The sequence below is a fragment of the Ictidomys tridecemlineatus genome, chromosome 2, assembly GCF_052094955.1.
Source record: "Ictidomys tridecemlineatus isolate mIctTri1 chromosome 2, mIctTri1.hap1, whole genome shotgun sequence".
NCBI lineage: Eukaryota > Metazoa > Chordata > Mammalia > Rodentia > Sciuridae > Ictidomys > Ictidomys tridecemlineatus.
In genome coordinates this window covers 9,172,578-9,194,204 of record NC_135478.1, presented here as the reverse complement: position 1 = coordinate 9,194,204, position 21,627 = coordinate 9,172,578, and the positions used below count along the sequence as shown (strand labels likewise).

Sequence of the window (21,627 nt, the reverse complement as noted above, 5' to 3'; positions counted from 1 at the left end):
CCAGATACGATAACCACGGGGAAAAGGGAGTTGGCAGCAATTGGGTGCCTGCCTTGGTCCCATTTCCCTGAGGATGTTGCTGAAGCCACTTCTGGGAGCAATGGGTAATGAAGCGCGGCCGCCAGGTGGCGCGCGAGCTGCGTAGGCCCTGGTGGCTGCCACCACGTGACTCAGGGGACGGCTGCAGCGAACCCGGGCACGTGCCCTTGGGAGCCCTGTGGCGCCACGCGCAGATTGGCCCCGGTTGGGCCGCACCTATGCCTCAGTTTCTGCGTTGGACGCAGGCCTACTTTATCTTGGCACGGGAAGTGGCGAGGAAGAGCAAGTCCTGCTGAGGCTGCCCCCGCGAATCCTTTCACCCCGCTCAAACTAGTCCCCTTTTTTCTCCCTGTACGGCGGGAGCCAGCAGTTTCCATGGGAACCGCAATCGGGTCTACGCGCCCCGGAGTATCCCCATTGCCTGCACCGCTTCCGATCCGACAAGAGCCGAGAGGAACACTGGGTGGGAAAGCAGCCATCGCTTGGCGTCCCCAGCGTTGGCAGCCAAGTCGTCCCAGCAAGCCCAAGGGGTCCTGCACTGCCACCACCCGGATTGCGCGGGCCACTGTGATTGGCCTGCCCTCTCCATCAGCGTGGCAGCACCCTCTGGTGCGCGCGCTCTCATTGGCTCAATCTCTAGGGCATCTTCCAACAATTGGTTCTCTCGAGGGCCATTCCTGATTGGTCAAATTAGGCTCTGCTTACTGATGGCATTCTGACAGTCTGGAGCCTAAAGGTGCATATACGAACAAGGAAAAGGTGGGGGCTGCGAATCTCCGGTATTGGGGTCTCTATTACCTGCCAGTATCACCCTCGAAACAGCCGTGGGACCGCTGTCTGTGGTGCTGAAGTCTCGCTCGGAGGCTCCCTGCCCCACCCCAATGAAGGCTTGCTTCTGCACCTTGCTGCCGCCCCGACGTAAACACGCAAGTGTGCCCACGCACCAAAGGAAGCGGCGCTACACACATTGCCTTAGAGAGAGGACAGGTCCCGCCTAGCTGAGGGAGCATAACTCCACAAGAGGACCAATCACAAGCCCAGAAAGCCAGGCCATTTACCTGGCAGAACCACCACTGGAGTTTTGTGAGATCTACAAAGGATCTTAGAATTTGAGTTGTAGCTCAGTGGTAGCGCGTATTTGGCAGGCTCGAGGACTTGGGTTCAATCCCCAGCACCAAAAGAGGGAGAAGGAGGATCTGTGATTTCCTGGGGCCCAAATCTCTTCATCCTGGAATTCCCCAGCATTGGAGTGTGCCAGTGCCCACCTTTTGAACCCCAGAGGCACAAAACCCACTCAGAATCTACAGTCTTAGCTTCCTTCCGCAAACAGATTAGAGATACCCTAGTTACCAATACCACCATGGCCCTGACGTGGCTACCTGACCCCCCCCCAAATCTGGGGACCCAAGCCTCTGTTGAAATCTTGGTTCCTGGACCCTTTCAGGCCTCTCGGTGTACGAGTGCCTCCGTAGGTCTTACATTCGAGTCACAATACCTCCCCTTTCTCTTTGCCCCTCCAGATCTAGGTGCTGGACGAAAGGGGAGCCCACACGGTCTCCCGGGCAGAAAAACCGCTTAAGAAAGGGTGCCGACGCAGGAAGCAGGGTCCGCGGGGGCAGGAGGACAAGATTCTGGCAACCCGAGTCTCCAAGATGCGCTTTTTGCAGGCGCTGAGTCCAGGCCAGCGCGCGTTCGTTTCCACCTGCCGCGCCGTCGGGCGCCGTGAGGAGGCGGGGCTCGGTGGCCCTGGCCAATAAGCGACGCCGGCGCTGGCAGCTGCTGCTATAAAGGGCTGGGGGCGGCGGCGGCGCGGCCCAAAGCGCGGAGCGCGCAGCGCGGGCCAGAGGGAGGGAGGGAGGGCGGGCGAGGGGAGAGGACTGAGCACCCGCGACCGGGCAGGCCGGACTGAGGGGTAGCGGCAAAAAGCAGAGCGCCGCGATCTCTGTCGGGAAGCGCAACCTCCCCGGGCCCCGCGGGGCCGCGCAGGGGGCGTCCTCAAGCCCTCGCCCGCTCCCTCTTTCCATCTTCTGCCGCCCGCAGGCCACCCCGGGGCCCGGTCATCCGCGCGCTCATCCTCGGGCTCGGGCCCGTCCCTGGCCCTCGAGGGAGCCGCCGCCTTCATCGCTGCCTCTGCAGCGGCCACACCAGAGGCCGCCCAGGCGGGAACCCGGCGTGAGCATCGGGCGCCCCCCTAGGAGTGCACGACCCCCGGAGCCGCCCTCAACACGGACCGCGCCCGCTGGGCACACAAGAATGGTCACTGTAGGTATTCTCCTGTCGCCAAGAGAGAACTGGGGTGGGAAGGGGTTGGGTCCAGGCACCATGGAGATGGCGGGGGTGGGGGGGTAGGACCAGGCCTAGTTAGGCCCGGGTGGGGGGGTAGGACCGCACCTCGGGCCTGAGAGTGGGCAGAGCCGCGCCCAGAGTGTTGGGGGTGCTCGGAGTCTGGCCTGAGAGACCTTGGGGAGCCAGGCTGCGACTCAGGGGGCGTCCTACGACACCCTGGAGGCGAGATTGCACCCTCTAAGGAAGGCCTGATGGGGGAGGGGCCGCGGCGGCAAAGGATGCTTCCTCCATTCAGGCTCAAGACCCCGCAGGCCGCCCCGGCAAATGCAGGGCCCCATCCCTAGTGCTGGGTCAGGCCAAGGCGGCAGAACATCCCCAAGAGCCTTGGAGAAGCGGGTGGCGTCGGATCGCGCGTTCCGGGCCTTGGCCGCGCCCGAGAGGCGGGCGTCTCGTCCTCGAGCCCGTCGACCTTGCGGCAAGCGGGGAGGGGAGAGGAGGGGGCGCGCCCGGAGGCCCCGCGGGCCCGCCGCCGCTGCTGCCGCGTCCCTTTGTTTCTCGGCGCTTCTTCGCGGGCCGTAGCCTCGCGCGGGCGCCTCGGGCTGCGGGGAGGGGGAGGGGAAAGAAGGGACCGCGGTGTGTTGGGAGGGCGCTTCCCGGCTCCTGGACCCCAGCCTCCCGGGAGATGGGATAGGGAGCTAAGACAACCCCCTAGGCCAGGTCCAAACGCCCCACCCCGCCAGGACTCTGGGCCTCGGGGTGACCTTGAGCGCGCCCGCCCGCCCGCGCCACTCGTTCCGCGCCTGATGCTTTCAGCAGCCACCGAGCTGGTCAGCTCCCGAGCGCCCAGCCCCGCCCGTCCGGCCACGCCCTGCCTGACCACGCCCTACCACGCCCATCTAGGTCCCGCCCCCTAAGGCCCCGGGGGGGCCCGGCCTCGCCCTAGCCCTCGGATTTCCACTCGGCAGCCCGGGCGTGTCCCGGGGGCGGAGCTGGCCAGTGATAGTCCCACCCCAGCTCCACCCCCGCCCCTGCCGCGCGACTCCGCTCCCCGCGCCGCCGCGCGTCCTTTGTCTGGTCCCGGCGCCTGGGCCTCCCTTTTACGCTCTTCCTATCTCTCGATCGCTGCGTGTGTGTCTCTGAACCCTATGCCTCTTTCTGGGCTCCTTTTTCGAGTCATGGCCAGCACAGTGGATGTGGGGATGTTCAGCATTCCCTCCCTGCCCGGGCCTCTCCGCTCTTGGACCCTGGTACCCGCCCACCTGTCTCTGAGAAACTCAAGCCTGGCTGGCCTGCTGTGTGTCCTAAGGCTGGCTCCTTCCCCTTTCTGGGCCTTATACTGTTTCCCCATTAGAAAAAGGGAAACTAATGCACAAAGGAGAAGAGGGTGTGGTCAGAGGTCACCCAAGGGCCTGGAGGCTTTTGGAGGCCTGGGCACACCAATGGGGATACTCTAAGGCAGAGACATACTAGGGTCCCGCTGGGAGAAGTGAGAGGATGAATTGAGACAGTGAGTGCCCAGCATGAAGGAGAAGGGCCTAGAAGTAGGAGGCTCAGTTGGCACCACGTGGTGGCCCAGCCTTACCGTGTGTGGACAGTCAATGCCCTATTGTCGCCAGTATCTTGGCATCTGTCACTGACTGGGGCCCTAGGATACAGCTGGGGGCCAAAGGGGCTGGAAGCAGGAGGGTCTCTAAAGAGTGGTCTCAGGTGTGCTCATGGCAAATCCTTATATCACATGGATGGTGCAATAGTGGGAAAGAGTTGGAAAGAGTGACACAGAGAGGGGAGGGGGCAAAGAAGGACTTGCAGTGGGGGCAGTGGAGAAGAGAGAAATGGAGAGGAAAGGGGGAGAGAAACCAAAGGAAGGAGAAACTCAGAGGCAGAGGCAGAGCAGGAGAGACTGGAAAGGAAGGTCCCCTCCGTGTCAACCTCTCCTCTCCGTCTTTGACCTGCCCTCTCCCTTCTAACCTCACCCCCATTTTCTGATGTGGACCAGTCCTAGATGTACATGCTACCCTCATCCCAGGCCACAGATTCACTGGGGGAGGGGGGAGGAGGAGGGATGTGGCCTCCACCTATCTGATCCCCATTATCAGCTCAGCTGGCTCAGCTGCTGAGAAGGAAATGCGACACTGGCCCTGCTAAGCTGTCACAGCTGGGAGGGAGCAGGAGTGGTGGATGAGCTTTGTGGGCTAGGCCTCCGCACTGGGCTGACCCTCCCTGTCAATTCCTAAGTCATCCAAGTTGGGAACACCAGTGGTGGTAACAGCCTCCTGTAACCCTATAGACTCTGCAATCATCAGATCAGGAGTCAAATGCTGACTCCATCACCTCCATCTCTTCCCGTCACCCTTGGTGAGTCACGGGTCCCTGTAACTGACCCTCATTTTTCCATCTGAAAAATGGAGCAGACAGTCTCCACCTTTCAGTGTGGTTGTGGGAAGTCCATGAAAACTGCACATGGTCAGTACTTGGCACACAGGAGGACTTCAAAACCTGGGATCTGGGGTACCAGTAGCAGCAGCTTATATACTACAGATTGCTCACTGGACCCCCACAGCAAATACCATCAACCTATCAGAGAACTTCACCTTGCTGAGCCTGGATGGGACTTCAGAATGCGTCTCCACTCATGGAGATGCTATACCTTCCTTGGAGGGACAGAGGCCCAGAAAAGTGACATGACTATAAAGGCAACAGTAAAGAGGGTGGAGCTAGCCCCTGGCACACAGCATCCCTCAGCAAATCTTTATCGAATTAGTAGATTTCATCAACAGAGTGCATTTATTTAATAGCAGTGCCCAGGAGCTGGCATGGCAGCTCAGTGCTAGAGTACAGGTTTAGCATTCAGAAAAGTCCTAGATTCAATCCCCAGCACTACACAAAATAAAATAAATAAAAGACAATGCTCAGGGCATGGCATACAGTAGGTGCTCAGTTTTGTGTCACTGTTATTTTTATTATTAGCCTTTGTGTTCAGAGTGAGCTTTGGGGTCCAAAACCTGGCTCTGAATTTATGGTCCACCGCTTCCATCCTGTGCAAGCCCCTGAGACTCACAGAGTTTTGGTTTTCACTTGGGTCAGTTGGGGAAAGGAGAATGTTCAGTTTGGGGAGAATTGACTAGGAAGTTTTGCATGAAAAAAAAAAAAATCTTGTCCAGCAGGTTCTTACTCCGTGACTCTTCTCTAGAAGAGCAGTGAGCTCAGGCTGTGGAGTGGGCTGCTTCACAGGCCAAGCCCATGGCAGACATCGCGAACCAACCAATGCACGTTCTTTTTGAGCCTGGATATGCCTTCCTAGTACTCTTCCAGGCAGTTGCCCTGAGTTGACTGGAGATATAGGGAAGTTGACCATCTGTGTTATCCTTTTGTTTTTCTCTTTTGTGCTGGGGATGAAACCCAGGCTGTCTATACAGGCTAAGCAGGCACGCTACCGCGGAGCTACCTCCCCAGCCCTGTGGCATCCTTTTCATAAGAGTGAATGAGCTAGGTGCCATAGCCCATGCCTATAATCCCAGCAACTTGGGAGGCTGAGGCAAGACAATTGCAGATTCAAAGCTAGCCTCAGCAACTTAGCAAGACTGTCTCAAAATAAAGAATAAAACAGGCTGGGGATGTGGCTCAGTGGTTAACATCCCTGGGATCCAATTCCTGGTACCAAAAAAAAAAAAAAAGTGAATGAGCTGGGTGCGGTGGCACACATCTGTAATCCCAGTGACTCAGGAGGCTGAGGCAGGAAAATCACAATTTTGAGGGCAACTCGGTAACTCAGTGAGACCCTGTCTCTAAAAGTAAATAGAGCTGGGGATGGAGCTCAGCGGTAGGTGCCCCTGGGTTCAATCCCCAGTTTGACGCCCCTACCAAAAAAATGAGTAAATGGGAGCCAGATGCTGTGGTTTGTGCCTATAGTTCAGCTACTCTGGAGGCAGAGGCAGGAGAATCGCTTGGGCCCATGAGTTGAAGACCTACCCCAAGACATGGCCATAGTGTTGTAAAAGAGCTCTGGAGTTTAACAGGTCCAGGTTTGAAATCGAGTTCCCCATTCCTATTGCCTAATGTCTGTATGCTCGGTTTCCTTATCTGTAAAATGGCAACTGTGTCTCCTGTCTTTCAAGATTGTTGGGAAAATAAATGAAAGGCTACCTCAACGTCCTTTCCTCGGTGCCTGGCACATGGTAGACACTCAGTGAAGTGGAATGATAACCAATAACAGTATGAGGAGGTGGACACAACAAACCTGCTTACGTTTTCGATGATTACGCCCATGGCAGACACGATCACAGAATGCTTTGCAGCTGTTCCCACATGTAACTTTAGATCCTTCTGCTGCCACCATGCTTGGAATTTGGAGTTTGCAGCAGACTGGAGCTGAGATCTAGAAATATTAAGTGGCATATCTGAGAACACACAGCTGGGAAATGTTAGAGCTGACACCAGTCTTGGTTGTCAGTGGAAGTTGGAAATACAGACTTCAGATCAGGGAAACTCTTATGAAAAACCCCTTGTCCATCATTGATACTCTGCTTGATCTTTGGGATTTTAAAACTATCTGCTAACCTCTGTTTCCTCCTGTGTTAGAGTAGAGAGGGAATCTCCTCAGGATTATGAATAAGAAAAGAAAAATTTTGCAGGTAGAGTGTTTTGCACAGTGCTTGCCACACAGGAGTGCCCAGTATTTGGGGACAATTATGGTATTGCCTCTTGAGCCAGGGATGGCTGAGGTGATGTGCTCCTGCTGTTGTTTCTATTTCTGTGGCAACAGCAGACATTGCTGAGGAATCACAGCTGCCTTTTCTGCTGAAATTGTATATGGCTTCCGAATCATTTAAAATTAATTCCTCTAAGAAGTCCTGACCAATCAGTTCGATTTTATTTTGTTTGGCGCTGGTGATTGAACCAATTTGAGTTTAAAAGTGAGGAAAAACTATTTGCCAACTGTGCCATAGGAGATGTAAGTAAATATTGGCTACTTTACCTTCCTGTGGACATGATAGACAGTACCAATCGCTCGAAGCACTGTTTCCTACAGATGCCACTTTAAAATTCTCCGTATGGCTCTTCAGAGAGCCATTATCAATTATTTTGTTTGCTGCAAGGTAAACAGAGTCTCAGGAGGATAAGGGACATATTCAAGGGCATACAGTGAGTTGTCAGAGCCAATACTAACTCGGTTGATTGGCATATGCTATAGTAGGAGAATGGCAGAATGGTCTCAAGTCTAGAGAGGTCTGCATATTTGTTACAGTGCTACTAAAATGTTGAGGTGCTGTGTGACTTCAGCAATTTCTGTAACATCTCTGAGTCTCAGCTTCCTCATCTATCCAAAAAATAATAATAATAATATCTACATTCGAGAGAATTTGTGTATATTACATATAAAATAGCATTTCAGTATTTTTAGTTAAAAAATACTAAATAAAGAACTCTGCAAAACTTCGACAAACTGGGAGTATGGCTCAGTGGTAGAATGCTTGGATAGCATCACAATAACCCTGGGTTTGATCCCTAGCACAACCAAAAAGAAAAAAAGAAAAACAAATCAAGTAAATTTCATTGATCCTAGGTTGGTTTAATATTGGAAAATCAATTGACGTAATTTGAGGTATTAATACATTAAAGCTAAAAAGTCACATTTCAATATAGAAAAATTCAATAAAATTCAACATCTATTCCTTCAAAACAATCTTCTTAGGATATTAGAACAAAAGAAAAAAATTTTCTTTGTGTGCAGTGCTGGGAATGGGCCTTTCCCAAGCTAGGCAAGTGTTCTACCACTGAGCTACACCTGCAGCCCTGAAGAAAATATTCTTAATCAAGCTGGGAGCCGGGGTGCACACTTGTAATCTCAGCGACTCAGGAGGCTGAGATAGGAAGATTGCAAGCTTCAACAACTTTACAAGACCCTGTCTCAAAAATAATAAAAAAGGACTGTGAATGTGGCTCAGTAGTTAAGTATCCTTGGGTTAAATCCCCAGTTTAAAAAAAAAATTGGGGGCTGGATTGTGGCTCAGCGGTAGAGTGCTCGCCTAGCATGGGCGGGACTCGGGTTCGATCCTCAGCACCACATAAAAATAAAGGCATTTTTACACCTAAAAATAAATTTTTTAAAAAAATTCAAGCTGGGGATATAGCTCAGTTGGTAGAGTGCTTGCCTCCCATTAAGGCCCTGATTTCAATCCCCAGCATCACACACACACACACACACACACACACCAAAAAAGAAAAAAAAAATATCCAGATAAAAGTCATCTAGAAAAAAAATCCATAGCAAAGATCATGTTTAGCCATGAAATGTTTAAAGTATTTCTCCTACTTCTTTTTGGTATTTTTTATTTGTTTGTTCCATTTATCTTTTTTTGTTTTTGTTCTTTTCTCTTTCTTTCTTTTTAAAGCATTTCATTTTACATCAGTAATAAGGGAGCCAATATCACCCTGTAGCCCCTGCAATAAGACAAGAAAAATAACAGGTATAGACTGGAGATGAAGAAATAAAACTATCATTATTTGTAGGTGCTTTATGTTATACCAGAAACAAATGATAACAAAACCCCAAAACCCAAAACAGCTCAGTAAAAGAACTATGGGAGTAAATACCTAATAAAACAATTCTACATAAAGCAAAGGAAATATTAACACATTTGGAATCAAAATTATCTTTGGCAGGAGGAGGAAAATAAACATCTTGGAGGGGCTTATGAGACCTTCAATGCTCCTAAAAATATTAAATTTCTTATTCTGAAAAGTGTTCATTTCGTTCTGAAAATGCACAGATTGATTTTAGGAATATGTATGTATATATATAGTATATTTGCCTGTTTGCTGTTGCTATAAGCAAAATACCTGAGGCTGGATACTTATAAAGAAAAGAAGCTCACAGTTTTGGAGGCTGAAAATCCAAGAATGGGTAGGCCCATCTGTTCAGACTCTGGTGAGGACCCTCTTGGCTGGGTCACAACGTGACAGAGAAGCAGAAAGGGAAATAGCTGTGTATACAAGAGGCCAAGTGCATGGGTTTATAGCATTGCTTTCTTGCAAACCCCTCATGCTTCAACATGTTGGAGGGTTCAGTCTGCAGCACTGAACCCTAAAAGAAACCACTTTTGAGAGAACTAACTAGGGGCCCTTGAGAATACCATTAATCCTTTCCAAAGGTGATGCCCCCAGTGACCTAATTACCTCCCACTAGACCCCACCCCTTAAAGGTCCCTCCCCCAACACTGCCACACCAAGAACCAAACCTCCAGCGTATGAACCTTTGAGGGACACGCTCTGACCTTATCCAAGACATTTATTTACTCAGCGATGCTAGGGGTGGGGTCCAGGGCCTTGTGCATGTTGGGCAAATGCTCCACCACTGAGCTGTGTCCCTAGAACACAGATGGTATCCATGAAATTTCTCACAGTAAAATCACATCAGGAGGGTTTTTTGTTTTCATTTTTTCCCCCAGTGCTTTTCCCAGTAAATACAAGGAATTATTAAGAATAATGTGCTGTCAGGCCAGGGTTATGCCTCAGCGGTAGAGCACTGAGTTCCATCCTCAGCACCTCATATACATAAATAAATAAATAAAAATAGAGGTATTGTGTCCAACTACAACTAAAACAAACAAAACAAAACAAAACAAATAATGTGTTGGGAGCTGGACTGGGCCGGGTGGTGCGCAGCTGTAACCTAGCTACTTGAAAGGCTGAGGTAGAGGGGTCACAAGTTCGGAGCCAGCCTCAGCAACTTCGTGAGGCCCTTTGCTATCTCAAAATAAAATTTAAAAAGGGCTGGGGGTGCAGCTCAGTGGTAGGGTGCTTGCTTTGCTTGTGGGGTCAGTCCCTGGTACTGTGCACGTGCGTACACACACACACAAGCAAATAATACGTTGTCCCCTGGCTGTAATCAAGTCCCCTCAGACATGGCTGACCCATGACCACTGAGCCCCTCCGTGTCCCTGCTGGCCCCTGGTGTGGGGACAGGGCGGTGAGCCGGTGTGACCTGTTGTCTCCAGCAGATACTGGGGGCCATGGAGTCTCAGGTGGGGGGGGGCCCGGCCGGCCCGGCCCTGCCCAACGGGCCACTCCTTGGTACAAACGGAGCCACTGATGACAGCAAGACCAACCTCATCGTCAACTACTTGCCCCAGAACATGACCCAGGATGAGTTCAAGAGTCTCTTCGGCAGCATTGGTGACATCGAGTCCTGCAAGCTGGTTCGGGACAAGATCACAGGTGTGGCTCCTGGCAGGTGGGAGGGTGGGAGGCGGGAGGAGAGAGGTGTGAAGGGACAGGTTTTACCCTAGAAGGAGTGGGGGCCAGTGGGACTCTGGGGTCGAAGGTGTCGTGGGGGACAGGGAAAGGTGGTGTGGGGTGGGGAGGGTCAGCCTCTCAGGCCTAAGCTTGAGGGGACACTGGCAAACCCCAGCATTGGGCAGGAAGGTCATTACCCTGGTCCTGCCACAGGGCAGAGCCTCGGCTACGGGTTTGTGAACTATTCTGACCCCAACGATGCAGACAAAGCCATCAACACCCTCAACGGCCTCAAATTGCAGACGAAGACCATCAAGGTCAGTGTCTATTCTCACCAGCCGACAGTCACCGCCCCTCGGTGTTCTCCTGTTGCCCACCCTCCATCCCCAAGGGGCCAGGCCCGAGTCTCTCCTTCCTGATTGGCTCACTGGCGAAGCCTTCCCTTCTCTGAGCCTCAGTTTCTGTACCTGTTAATGGGGAGAGTATAAGCCCTACCTTCTCTGGAGCCTGGGGAAGTGAGCCAGGCCTGGAGGTGGGGCAGGGTAACCAGGGTCCTCTGGGCAGCCCCCTCCCTGTCTTTGTCCTGGAAATGGGGGTGGGGGCCCATCTGCCATCTGGGGCCTAATTAGGGTCTGGGAGGGTGGGATTAGAGAGGCCCTTCCCCCACCTTTGTGCGATGCCCCTCCCCCATGGCCTCCACTCTCAGCAGCTGCAGCTGGGACCCTACCAGCCCAGGTTCCCTTGGGGGGGAATCACCATGGAAACCCTTCTCTGAGTCCGCCTGGGGGGGTGTGGGCTCCGCCCTGCAAATCTGCTCCTGGACCCTGGGGGAGGTGGGTGGGGGCTGCCCATCTGGCCCCCAGTTTGCCATGGGAACAGAGGTGCAGGAATCTCTTGCCCTCCCTCGCTGGGGGCTGAGGAGATGGGGTCGTGACCCAAAGGGCCTCTCCATGGCCAACTGGCTTAGAGGTCCCTGGGGGCATGAGGGTGGACCCTGGTGACTGACTGTGTTTGTACACGGCTGTGTGTGTCACCCGGAGCCATGAAACAGGTTAGTGATGTGGTGGTTGTGACATGGTATCAGTCAAGTGGCTGCCATCCTTGGTCTGGGTGGTGAAGACCTGCAGTGGTCCCCGTGGGTCTGTAGATCTGGTGTTGTTGTGACAGGTGCTTAGTGACATACTGCAGCTCCCACAGTGACCCGGTAGGGCACCACGGGTGTCTGTCATGGTGACATTGTGTGGGTGTGTCTACCTGTGCCCTGTGTTGGGGTAGAAAGTGTGCAACCTGGTGTGTTTGTACGGTGGGCGACTGGCATGTCAGTCGTGGACTCTTACTGTAGTTCTTGAAGCCTCCTGTGTCATCATGAATATGGGGAGGGCCTTGTGACAGCCTCCTGCTGGCTTGTCCCTGTGCCATGCAGGGCGGTGCTTCTTGGCCTTCTGTGGGACGGTCCCTGTGTGTGTCCCTGCCTGCATGACGATCCTGTGAACTTGGGGCTGACTGGTCGCCCCGGAAGACTTGGACCAAAGTGTTTTGAGTGCCTCATGTGCCAGGTCTCATCCCGGGAGGACTTTGGCCCACCTCTGCCTGCCCTCGGGGAGCCCAGCACCTACCCCGAAGCTCAAGCCCCTCTTCTCCCCTCAAAGCTGATCCATGAGTTAACCCTCGCCCTTCAAAGCTCCCAGCCCTGCGGGAGAGAAAGAAAACCCTCAGATTCGTGGCTGTGATTTTTCAGTTTTTATTTATTATTTGCCTATTTATTTGCAGTGCTGCAGGTGGAACCCAGGGCCTCTCACAAGCTAGGCCAGCGCTCTGCCCCCGAGCCACAGCCCCAGCTCCACGACTGTGACTTTAAAAGTTACTATTGTAGAAATGACAGTGGCCCATGTCTGTTGCTAGAGGACCCCAGGTGCATGCAACTGCAGTAATCAGAATCCAGCCCCTCGGCCCACCCGCACCCAAACTCATTTCACTTGTTTTCTGTTTGTTTGTTCTTATGGGTTTTTGTTTTTGTCTTGTTTTTTTGTGGTGCCGGGGATTGAACCCAGGGCCTTGGGCACGCGAGGCAGGTGCTCTACCAACGGAGCTCTATCCCCAGCCCTCATTTTTTAAATTAGTTATTTCCAATGAAGCCATACACCTTCACAACTCACTGCCCCCAACAAAAGCCAGACCCTTGACAGTGACTCCCTAAGCAGATGTTGATTTAGAAGAAATAGAAAGTAGACATCAGCAGAAATAAGGGGGAGGGGAGCCCCACAGTGGCAGGTCATCCAGCGAGCCTCCAGGGGCGGGGCCTCCAGGCCACAGCTCCCATGGATAAACACGCAGTGAGACGGGGTCACACAGTGCTGCTGCTTTGTAAATGGACTTTTCTTTCCCCCACTTCACAATACTCACCACTGTTTCAGGAAAATAATGTACCCGTCCACCATTTTCAAAACAGCTGAGAGAGTTTCAGTGTTGAGCTGGACCCTGCTTAATGACGCGACTTGAATGATAGGACCCACATGGGTAACTCACAACTGAGAAGAGTACTTTGAGAAAGAGCATTAGAAGTGGGGATGGGGACCACACTCAGATGGCAGGGGACAGGGAGCATGTTTCAGCTGAAACCTGGAAAAGAAGGAAAGGGAAGAGCATTCCAGGCAGAGAGAAGAGCATGAGGCTGGAACTTGCGGGGTGTATTTGAGAAAAATGGAGAACACTGTGTCATTAGATCAGAGCAAACAAGGGGAGGAGTGGGGGAGATGAAGGCAGATTAGTGGTAGGGCAGAGTGTGCAAGGCCTTGTGGGCTACAGGAAAAAATTTAGCTTTAATGCTGAGGAAGGTGGGAGCCATGGAGGGTTCTGTGTGGAGGAGGGACTTGACGGGGCTCAAGTGTTCACAGGCGCCCTCTGGCTGCTGTTGGGGGAACATACTGAAGGTTGAACACAGGTCCATGGTGGAGCTGGGCTAGGGTGGAAGTCGGGAGTGTGCAGATTCCAGATAATTAGGAAGGTGCAGCCAACAGGGTTTATGGTGGATTCAAAGAGTGAAGGATAGAGAGGTGTTGAGACACCCAAGGCTGGAGGCTTGAGCATCAGGAGGACAGAACTGCCATCACTTGGGTCACCCTCTGCCTCCGGGTGCCCCAGAAGTCTACAGATCAGGGGCAAGGACTTGGTTGGGGAACACCTGGAGTCTGCAGCGTGGAGCTGGTAGCCGAAGCCCTGAATGACCCCGAGGAGCCAGTGTAGTGAGGGGCCCACTCTCCAAGGGAGAGGGGAAAATCAAAGTTTGTGGATGGGGTAATAAGTATGCTTGCAGGTCCCCAGAGGACTTGTGACCCGAGCCGCGGGGCCATCCTGACGTCCTCAGGTGACAGTTTCCTGTTCCCCACTCTCCCTAAAACCACCGAGGCACAGCCACAGCCACGCCCCTCCCCCGGGCCACCTGGCCCCACAGTGACACTAGAGAGGTGTCTCCGCAGCTCTGTGACACGGACCATTCCTAACTGTCCATCCGATGTCCCCCCACCCAGGTGTCCTATGCCAGACCCAGTTCCGCATCCATCCGGGATGCCAACCTGTACGTCAGCGGGCTCCCCAAGACCATGAGCCAGAAAGAGATGGAGCAGCTCTTCTCCCAGTACGGCCGCATCATCACCTCTCGCATCCTGGTGGACCAGGTCACAGGTCAGGCTGCGGGAGGGTGCGCCTGACCGGGAGCGGGGCAAAGGCCCTGGGGCGCGGGCAATGCGGGGCGAGAGGTGGGTCGGCGGGACTCGGGACTGGCGCCCTCACCCCTGGCAGGTGTCTCTCGGGGTGTGGGATTCATCCGCTTTGACAAGAGGATCGAGGCCGAGGAGGCCATCAAAGGACTGAACGGGCAGAAGCCGCTGGGAGCGGCGGAGCCCATCACGGTCAAGTTCGCCAATAATCCAAGTCAGAAGACGGGGCAGGCGCTGCTCACTCACCTCTACCAGTCCTCGGCCCGGCGCTACGCAGGCCCCCTGCACCACCAGACGCAGCGCTTCCGGTGAGCCCCGGGGTCCCGGCCCCACCCCGAACCCCACTCCCCCCACAGCCGAGCAGGCAGAAAGGTGGGTGGGGCAGGCCCGGGGCAGGCTCCGCACAGCCGTGCCCTGCGGCCACTGTGGGGCATTGTCACGATCAGGTACTGGAAAGGGAACCCAGGAGCTCTTCCCAGCCTCTCCCTTTCTCTCTGATACCTGGGGATGGACCCCAGGGGCGCTTGACCGCTGAGCCACATCCCCAGCCCTTTTTATTTTTTACTTTGAGACAAGGTCTAGGTGAGTTGCTGAGGCTGGTCTTGAACTTGCGTTCTCCTGCCTCAGCCTTCTGAGTTGCCGGAGGCGCAGCAGCCTCATGAGAACAGAACTTATATTTCCCCCTTTTTATGGAAGAGGACCCTGAGGTGCAGACAGGCATCACAGGGGGACAATGAGAGCTCCTCATGGACCTGGGTGGCCGTGGCCAGTCACCCACCCTCCAAGTGCTCCAGCAGAGTTGACTATGCTGTTATTGTTGCCTCTCTGAGGATTTATCCCTCCCAGAGAGACCGAGTCCTGGGCCCAGACAGCACCCGCCAGCCAGCAGGGAGGGGGAGGATGAGGACGCCTGGGCAGGCGGGCAGCAGCAGGGCAGGCGAGAGGCGGTGCCCGAGTGACCGCCGCTCCGTGCCAGGCGGTGTCCAGCCGGGCGGGGAGCAGGCAGCGGGCGGGGGCAGGGCTCTGCCACAGGCTGGCCTGGTGGGGGTGGGGAGGACAGGCCAGCCTGTGGCGTCACTACAGCGGGGTGTGTCCAGTGGCCACCTCTGACCACCACTTCTGCCTCCACAGGCTGGACAATTTGCTCAACATGGCCTACGGAGTCAAGAGGTAACAGTGCCCCCGCCCCACTGCCCCATCCCCTCACCGTCCCTCCCTGGACCCCTGCCCGGCTGTTCCCCTACCCCACTGCACTTTGCCCCAGGACCACCAGCGTAGCCTTGTCTGCTTGTGCTTAGGAACAGCATGGCCACTAAGAGATTGACACCAGGCAGACCCCGGCTCTGACCCTCGGGACCTCCCTGCCTCTCGGGGGCTGTCAGTGTCCACAGAGCTGCTCTGGAGTGTGGGTCCAGGGGGCGGCCCGCGCCCTCCCGTTTTTTCTTCCCATTCTGATGAAAGGCAAGCAGAGCTGCCTGGGTAGGAGCTCACCCCCTGGCCCCACATGAGATCCCCGGATCCACTGGCCACTGTTGATCATATGCATCAAGGGTCCAAGAATGACCCCCTCCTGCTCCAAAGTTGGGGTAGACCTGTGGCCCCCGCACCATGGTACTTGTGGAAGTCCCCATGGTCATTGCTCCACAGGCCGCCCAGGGCATGCTGAGAGGTGGGCACTTGCCTTGGGGTGGGAGACTAGTGTGTTGGGGTCAGACCTTGTCCCTCCTGGAGGTGAAGTGACACTGAGCTGGTGCTCAGCACATAGAGAGCACTCAATAAAAGGTGGCCATCTGACAACTACTGTCACTGTTGTTCCTGACCTTAGTCTAGGGGGGAGAGAGATGGGAAATGAGCAGGACTGAGGCAGAGACAGAGATCAGGACTGTGCACGGACGGCATGAGGGGCTTGGGCCAGCAGAGACCCAGCCCTCTAGGCGACCTTGGAACGGAGGCCTGGTAGTGGAGTCCCTGGCAGCGGGAGCAGGCTGGGCAAAGGCCCAGGCGAGGGAGCAAGCAGTGAGGCCCAGGCAGTCAGGGGTAAATAGTTCAGCTCTTAGGGTCCCTCCTACCCCTGCCACCAAAAGCTGAGTGATTTAATTCTGAAGGTCAGGGACAGGAAGAATGCCAGGGAGGCAATTTTGTCCTTTCAGTAGTTCCCTCCTTCAGAACCTCGAGAGCGGTTCATTAATTCACTTAAACACCTCCTGAATATCTCCTGGGTGCTGTTCTAGAGCTGTAGTGTGCCAGGGAGTAGATTCTAGCAGAAGAATGTGGAGTTGATAGTAGTTCAGCGATCCCCCTTACCCCCTGGGAGCAGACGCCCGGAACCATGAATAATGCTGAGCCCCACATGGCCCTTGTTCTCCCATACATAGGGATACCATGGAATGTTTTCACTTAACAAGTATTTACACACTGGGGTTGTGACTTCTGTAGTGTGAGATGCTACAGAAAAATTCGCACGATTTCATGGATAGATTTGTTTTTAGCATAGATCTTAGCAACCTCAGCAGTGTTTTTTTCTCTTTTCTTTAAGTTGAGAACTTTCACCTTTTTGCTTAAAGAAACTTTATCATTTCTCTTTGGCATATCTGAATTGCAACATCACTACTCTTACACTTTGGGGTCATTAAGAAAAAGAAGCGTTACTTGAACACAAGTACTGCAACGTTAAGACAGCTGATCTGATACCTGATATGGTTTATTAAGGGACTAATGGGTGGGATACAGTGTGGATACACTGGGCAGAGATAAATCACATCCTGGGCAAGACAGGATGAGATTTCACCTTGATACTCAGAACAGTGTGCAATTTAAAATTTCTAAGTTGTTTATTTCTGGAATTTCCTGCTTAGTATTTTCAAAATAAGATTGACTACAGGTAACTGAAACTGCAGGAGGTAAAACTCTGGATAAGGGGGACCACTGTATATGATTTGAGTAGGAAAATCCTGGAAAGGGGCAGAAGGATGAGGAGGTGGGCCCCTTTATGGAGACATAGGAGGCCACCTTGAGGGGGTGCTACCTATGCTGAGATGGAGGAGAGGCTCTGAACCCCCTGTGTTCATGTGCCAGCACTCAGCCCTGTTCTTCCAAAGTGGGTCTTCAGCCAGGTGAGGGTGCCTGGGGGGTGGGGAAATGGGGGCAGAGTTGCCCGAGGTAGTGTCAGAACAGAGTCAGAGTTAGGGCGAGGGAAAAAGTTGGATGGGAGGATGGACTGAGGGAAGGGAGGCAGCGAGGGCGCATTAGGGTTGCGATCTACAGGGCCCAGGACCAGTTAGGGTCAAAGGTCATGGGGTGGCTACAGATGGAGCAGATCATGGGTTGGTTCAGCCTAATGTTCAGGGAGGGTCTGAGGCCCAGACAAGTTTGAGATCAGAGCTGGTGTCTCCAGGTCAGAGTCAGAGGCCACAGGGTCACTGCAAGGTCAGGACAGCACAGGGTCAAACACACAGCAGGCCCAATGAAGAGTCCCAGTGGCACCAGGGCATCCCACGGTCCCGGTGGGGTCGGAGGCATGCTGGGGATCAGGGCAGAGCCCGCGTGACCCCCAAAGTAGTCCCCTGTCGCTCATCGCCAGGTTCTCGCCGATCGCCATCGATGGCATGAGTGGCCTGGCGGGCGTGGGCCTGTCGGGGGGCGCGGCCGGTGCCGGCTGGTGCATCTTCGTGTACAACCTGTCTCCGGAGGCCGATGAGAGCGTGCTGTGGCAGCTGTTTGGGCCCTTTGGGGCAGTCACCAATGTCAAGGTCATTCGCGATTTCACCACCAACAAGTGCAAGGGCTTCGGCTTCGTCACCATGACCAACTATGACGAGGCAGCCATGGCCATCGCCAGCCTCAACGGCTACCGCCTGGGCGAGCGCGTGCTGCAGGTGTCCTTCAAGACCAGCAAACAGCACAAGGCCTGAGCTGCCCTGCCGCCCCCGCCCCGGGCAGCAGAGAGAGAGAGAGAGAGAGAGAGAGAGAGAGAGGAGGGGCCCGAGAGAGAGAGCCCAGGCAGACCCACAGCCCTACGAAGCCACAGGGTGAGCACTCGGGGAGCAGGAGGGTCTGCAGGGGAGGGGGTGCCCGGGGGTCCCCCACTCCGCTCTCCCTGCCCCCCCATCCCAGGCTGGGCTGCTCACTCTCTCGTCTTGGTTTGGTTCATGGTGAAGGTTATTGTTTCTTTTCTCGGTTAAAAAGAAAGCAGAGACGAGCCCCCCAGTCCCCCCTCCATGGGATGGCTTGGGGGACACGGGGTGCCCTCTCAGGCCCCTTTGCCCAGGCTTCCCAACACGTCGGTGGGCCTGGAGAGAGAGGGGAGGGAACAGGTTTAAAAATCCCCAAAAAAGTGAAACATGAAGAGGGGTGTGGGCATTCCCAGCCCCCCAGAGCCCCTGGGTGGAATTCGGGGAGCAGGGGGCGGGGCTGGAAGCAGAAACAAAATGAAAAACAGGGGAGGGTGGGAGGGGAAGAAAAACTCTATTTTTGTAAAAAGGGAAAAAGACCTCGTGGAGAATTTTTACTGGGGATTCTTGAACTTGAAAAAAAAAATCACAAAAAAAGACAAAAAAAAAAAAAAAGAAACTATTTTGGCAGGTTATGTTTACCAACTGGGGCAGGGGTGTGGGGAGCAGGGCTGAGGGGCCGGGAGTCCACAGGGCCACACACAGAGGAACAGCCACACGAAGACATGCAGGGGCACATGCTTACACCACAGGGGCAGAGACAGGCACGGACACACTCAGAGGTCATTCAGGACCTCTCTGGCCAAACCCAGACACGTGGACAAGGGTCAACCTCGACAAAGAAGGGGTCAGGTTTAGGGGTATATCATGTGGACACAGACGAAGGTGGCCATACATACATGTAGGCGTGCCAGCACACCCACAGGTCCACACGGACACACGATCGTGGACACAGGTCTGCTTGGATGTGTGGATCTAGACACCTGGTCACAGAGACACAAACACCCAGGAACACATGCACAGCACCCCACAGGCCCAGCAAGAGATCCCACCCCGGCCCTGACCCTGTCACTTCCTCCAGGCTGGCCCGGCCCCCCCTCCCAGAGTCCCCTTGGCTCCAACGTGCCCCAACCCCAGGTTCTCTGCACAGCTCTCTCCTGGCTCATCAGGGGTCTCCCTGCTGCCCACCAACAGGCGTGCACACGCAGTGTCCATGCATCCAGACACACAATACCTCGTTCCACTTTGGCATCATGGTGGGCTGGAGGCAGTCCCCACCCCCCACAACACTTGAGGCCAAAGGACCCCCTGTCCCTGGGGCTCAGCCTCCCTGGGCTGAGGGAGAGGCCCAGCCCTGAGCCTCCCCCAACCAGGGCTGGGCTTCCCCAGCAGCAAGCACCCAGCAACCCGCCAGGCCCAGGGTGGATGGGCCCTGCGGCCCAGCCCCATGTCCCTTCCCGTCCACTCGTTACCCCTTTTGGTTTGTTGGGTTTTGTGTCTTTCCAGGTTGGGGAGGGCAGTGGACAAGCCCCCATCTGGAGCTCCAGCCCTGGCTTCTGTCTGGATTTTGCTCCTGCCTCCCTTTTCATTCTTTTTAAGAAATTCCAACAGAAGCCAAAGCCTGGAGCCCCCGGGAGCCCTCAAAGCCCCCACCCACCCCTCAGTGGGCCCAGTCAGAACTGAAAATTGCAAAGCCCCCCGACTAGTTCTAGTTGCCTTCTCCCGGTGTCCTCTGCGTTTGGTGTCTGGCCATGGCCCCATCTGGACGTCCAACTCTCTCTCCCCACCCCTCCCGGTGTTGTTCTTAAACGTCTGTGGAGCTTCTGCTGCAAGGAACAAAAAGAAAAAAAAAAAAAAAAAAAAAAACGTCAAAAAAGCGACAAAATTAAAAAAAAAAAAAAAGCCAACCAAACGAGAGAAAAAAAAAGCAACAAAAAGAAGAAAAAAAAAAAACCACACACAGAAGAGATTTAAAAAAAAGGAAAAAAAAAAAAGACATAAACTGGCACCAGTTAACTTTCTTGTACTTTTTTGCTGAATTTAGCTTCTTGTAGTTTTAACTTATTGCTATGTTAACTATTTATTATTCCTGTTGCCCTGTAAGGAGATTTGTGTATATTTCTGTTACTTCATCCAGTTTGCAAGTTAAAGGAACGATGATGTTCTCTTTGTTTCTTTAAGTTTTGCCGAGATGTGGTTATGCCTAATTTATTTATAAAAGGGGAAGTGGAATCATTAAAGTAATAATAATTATTAATAACAGTAACGGTAGCCGAGTGGCACCCGGGGGGCGTGGGCTTCTGTGGGTCAGACCCCATGGCCAGCGACGTCCGGGGGTCTCAATGGGATTATTTTTGCTCTTGTCTTGAGAATTTTTTCAGTCCTCTTAGCTGGTGAAACCCCTAGCTTGTTCATGATACACAAACCTATTTATTCTTGTGGTTTTAAGTCCTCCTTCCTTTCCCCCTCCCTTCCAGCAGGGCAGGGACCCCTTAAGGGGTCCACCCCCTCTTTCCCTGCTGTTTCTGGGGCTTTCTCCCCTCTGCCCTCCGCACATGCTGGAGGCATCCGAGCAATAAGGGCTGGGTTTGTCCCCCACCCTGGGGGGGCCAGGCTCTGGAGAGGGGGCACCTCCCCACACCCCCCACCGAGGCCTAGGCAGGGCCCTGCCACCCCCAAGACTGGGAGGGGACTTCTTTTTCTAAAACACAAAGCTCAGCCCAGCCAGGCCCCCTCCCTGGAGGCCAGCCCCTCCCCCCAGGGGGCCAGGCCAAGGGCTCCCAGGAGAGGGGGGCCTTGGTCTTCCAGGTCCCTGGGGGTCAGGGGCAGGGCCAGCGGGGAGGAGGCTCAGCCCCTCCAACCCTCCCTTCATCCTGTTATTTATTCGGAAGGTTTCAAATCACGACAGAGTCCATGTTGGAGGTGATAAAGAACTGTTAAAAAAAAAAAAAAAAAAAGACAAAAAAAAAAAACAAACCAACAAGAACACTTTGCGTTGCGTTTAGACTATTTATTACCGGGATTCCAGGCCTGGCCGCGGTAACAGACTTTTACATGGAATTGTTTAATTATTTGTACTTTTCATGCCAGAAAATAAAAGTTCAGAATCTTAAGGTCTCGGGTGTCTGTGCACTGGCAAACAGGGATGGGTGAGGTTCTCTCATGCTGCTGTGCTGAGAGGTGAGCACAGGCTGCTGTCCCTCTCGGGGCCGGGGTCTCATTGCCCTGGGAGGGAAACTTGGCCTACCCATGGCACAGACAAGATCAGAGAGGATAAGACTGGCACAGATGGAAGCCCAGGGTCTACACCCCCTGCTGCTGGACTGTACTCCCTGTAGGCCATCTTCATGGATCTCTTGGGCTGCAGTGTCCCCTAATGAGGAGGGAGGCCAGGCATTACC

General features: G+C 54.1%; 1 protein-coding gene across 3 annotated transcripts; it reads left to right on the top strand.

The window, feature by feature from the left end:
• The first annotated feature begins 1,882 nt into the window (after positions 1-1,882).
• On the top strand, positions 1,883-21,339 carry Elavl3 (ELAV like RNA binding protein 3). 3 transcript variants are annotated; one of them, XM_021733880.3, is made up of 7 exons: positions 1,883-2,301; positions 10,326-10,542; positions 10,774-10,877; positions 14,088-14,241; positions 14,359-14,584; positions 15,408-15,446; positions 17,836-21,339. In XM_021733880.3, exons 1-7 carry the CDS (start codon positions 2,293-2,295, stop codon positions 18,185-18,187), a joined length of 1,101 nt encoding a protein of 366 aa, XP_021589555.1. In that variant the 5' UTR covers positions 1,883-2,292; the 3' UTR covers positions 18,188-21,339. The 3 variants fall into 3 exon arrangements, with proteins under 3 accessions (XP_021589555.1, XP_005336233.2, XP_021589554.1); XM_005336176.5 differs by having other exon boundaries at positions 10,323-10,542; positions 17,857-21,339; XM_021733879.3 differs by having other exon boundaries at positions 10,323-10,542.
• The last annotated feature ends 288 nt before the right edge of the window (positions 21,340-21,627 follow it).

What these genes read in the sequence shown, in the direction of transcription:
- Elavl3 (XM_021733879.3), top strand. An exon ending in GGTTCGGGACAAGATCACAG is followed by an intron (nt 10,543 to 10,773) that starts GTGTGGCTCCTG and finishes GTCCTGCCACAG; the next exon opens with GGCAGAGCCTCGGCTACGGG. An exon ending in ATGGCCTACGGAGTCAAGAG is followed by an intron (nt 15,447 to 17,835) that starts GTAACAGTGCCC and finishes CCCCCAAAGTAG; the next exon opens with TCCCCTGTCGCTCATCGCCA.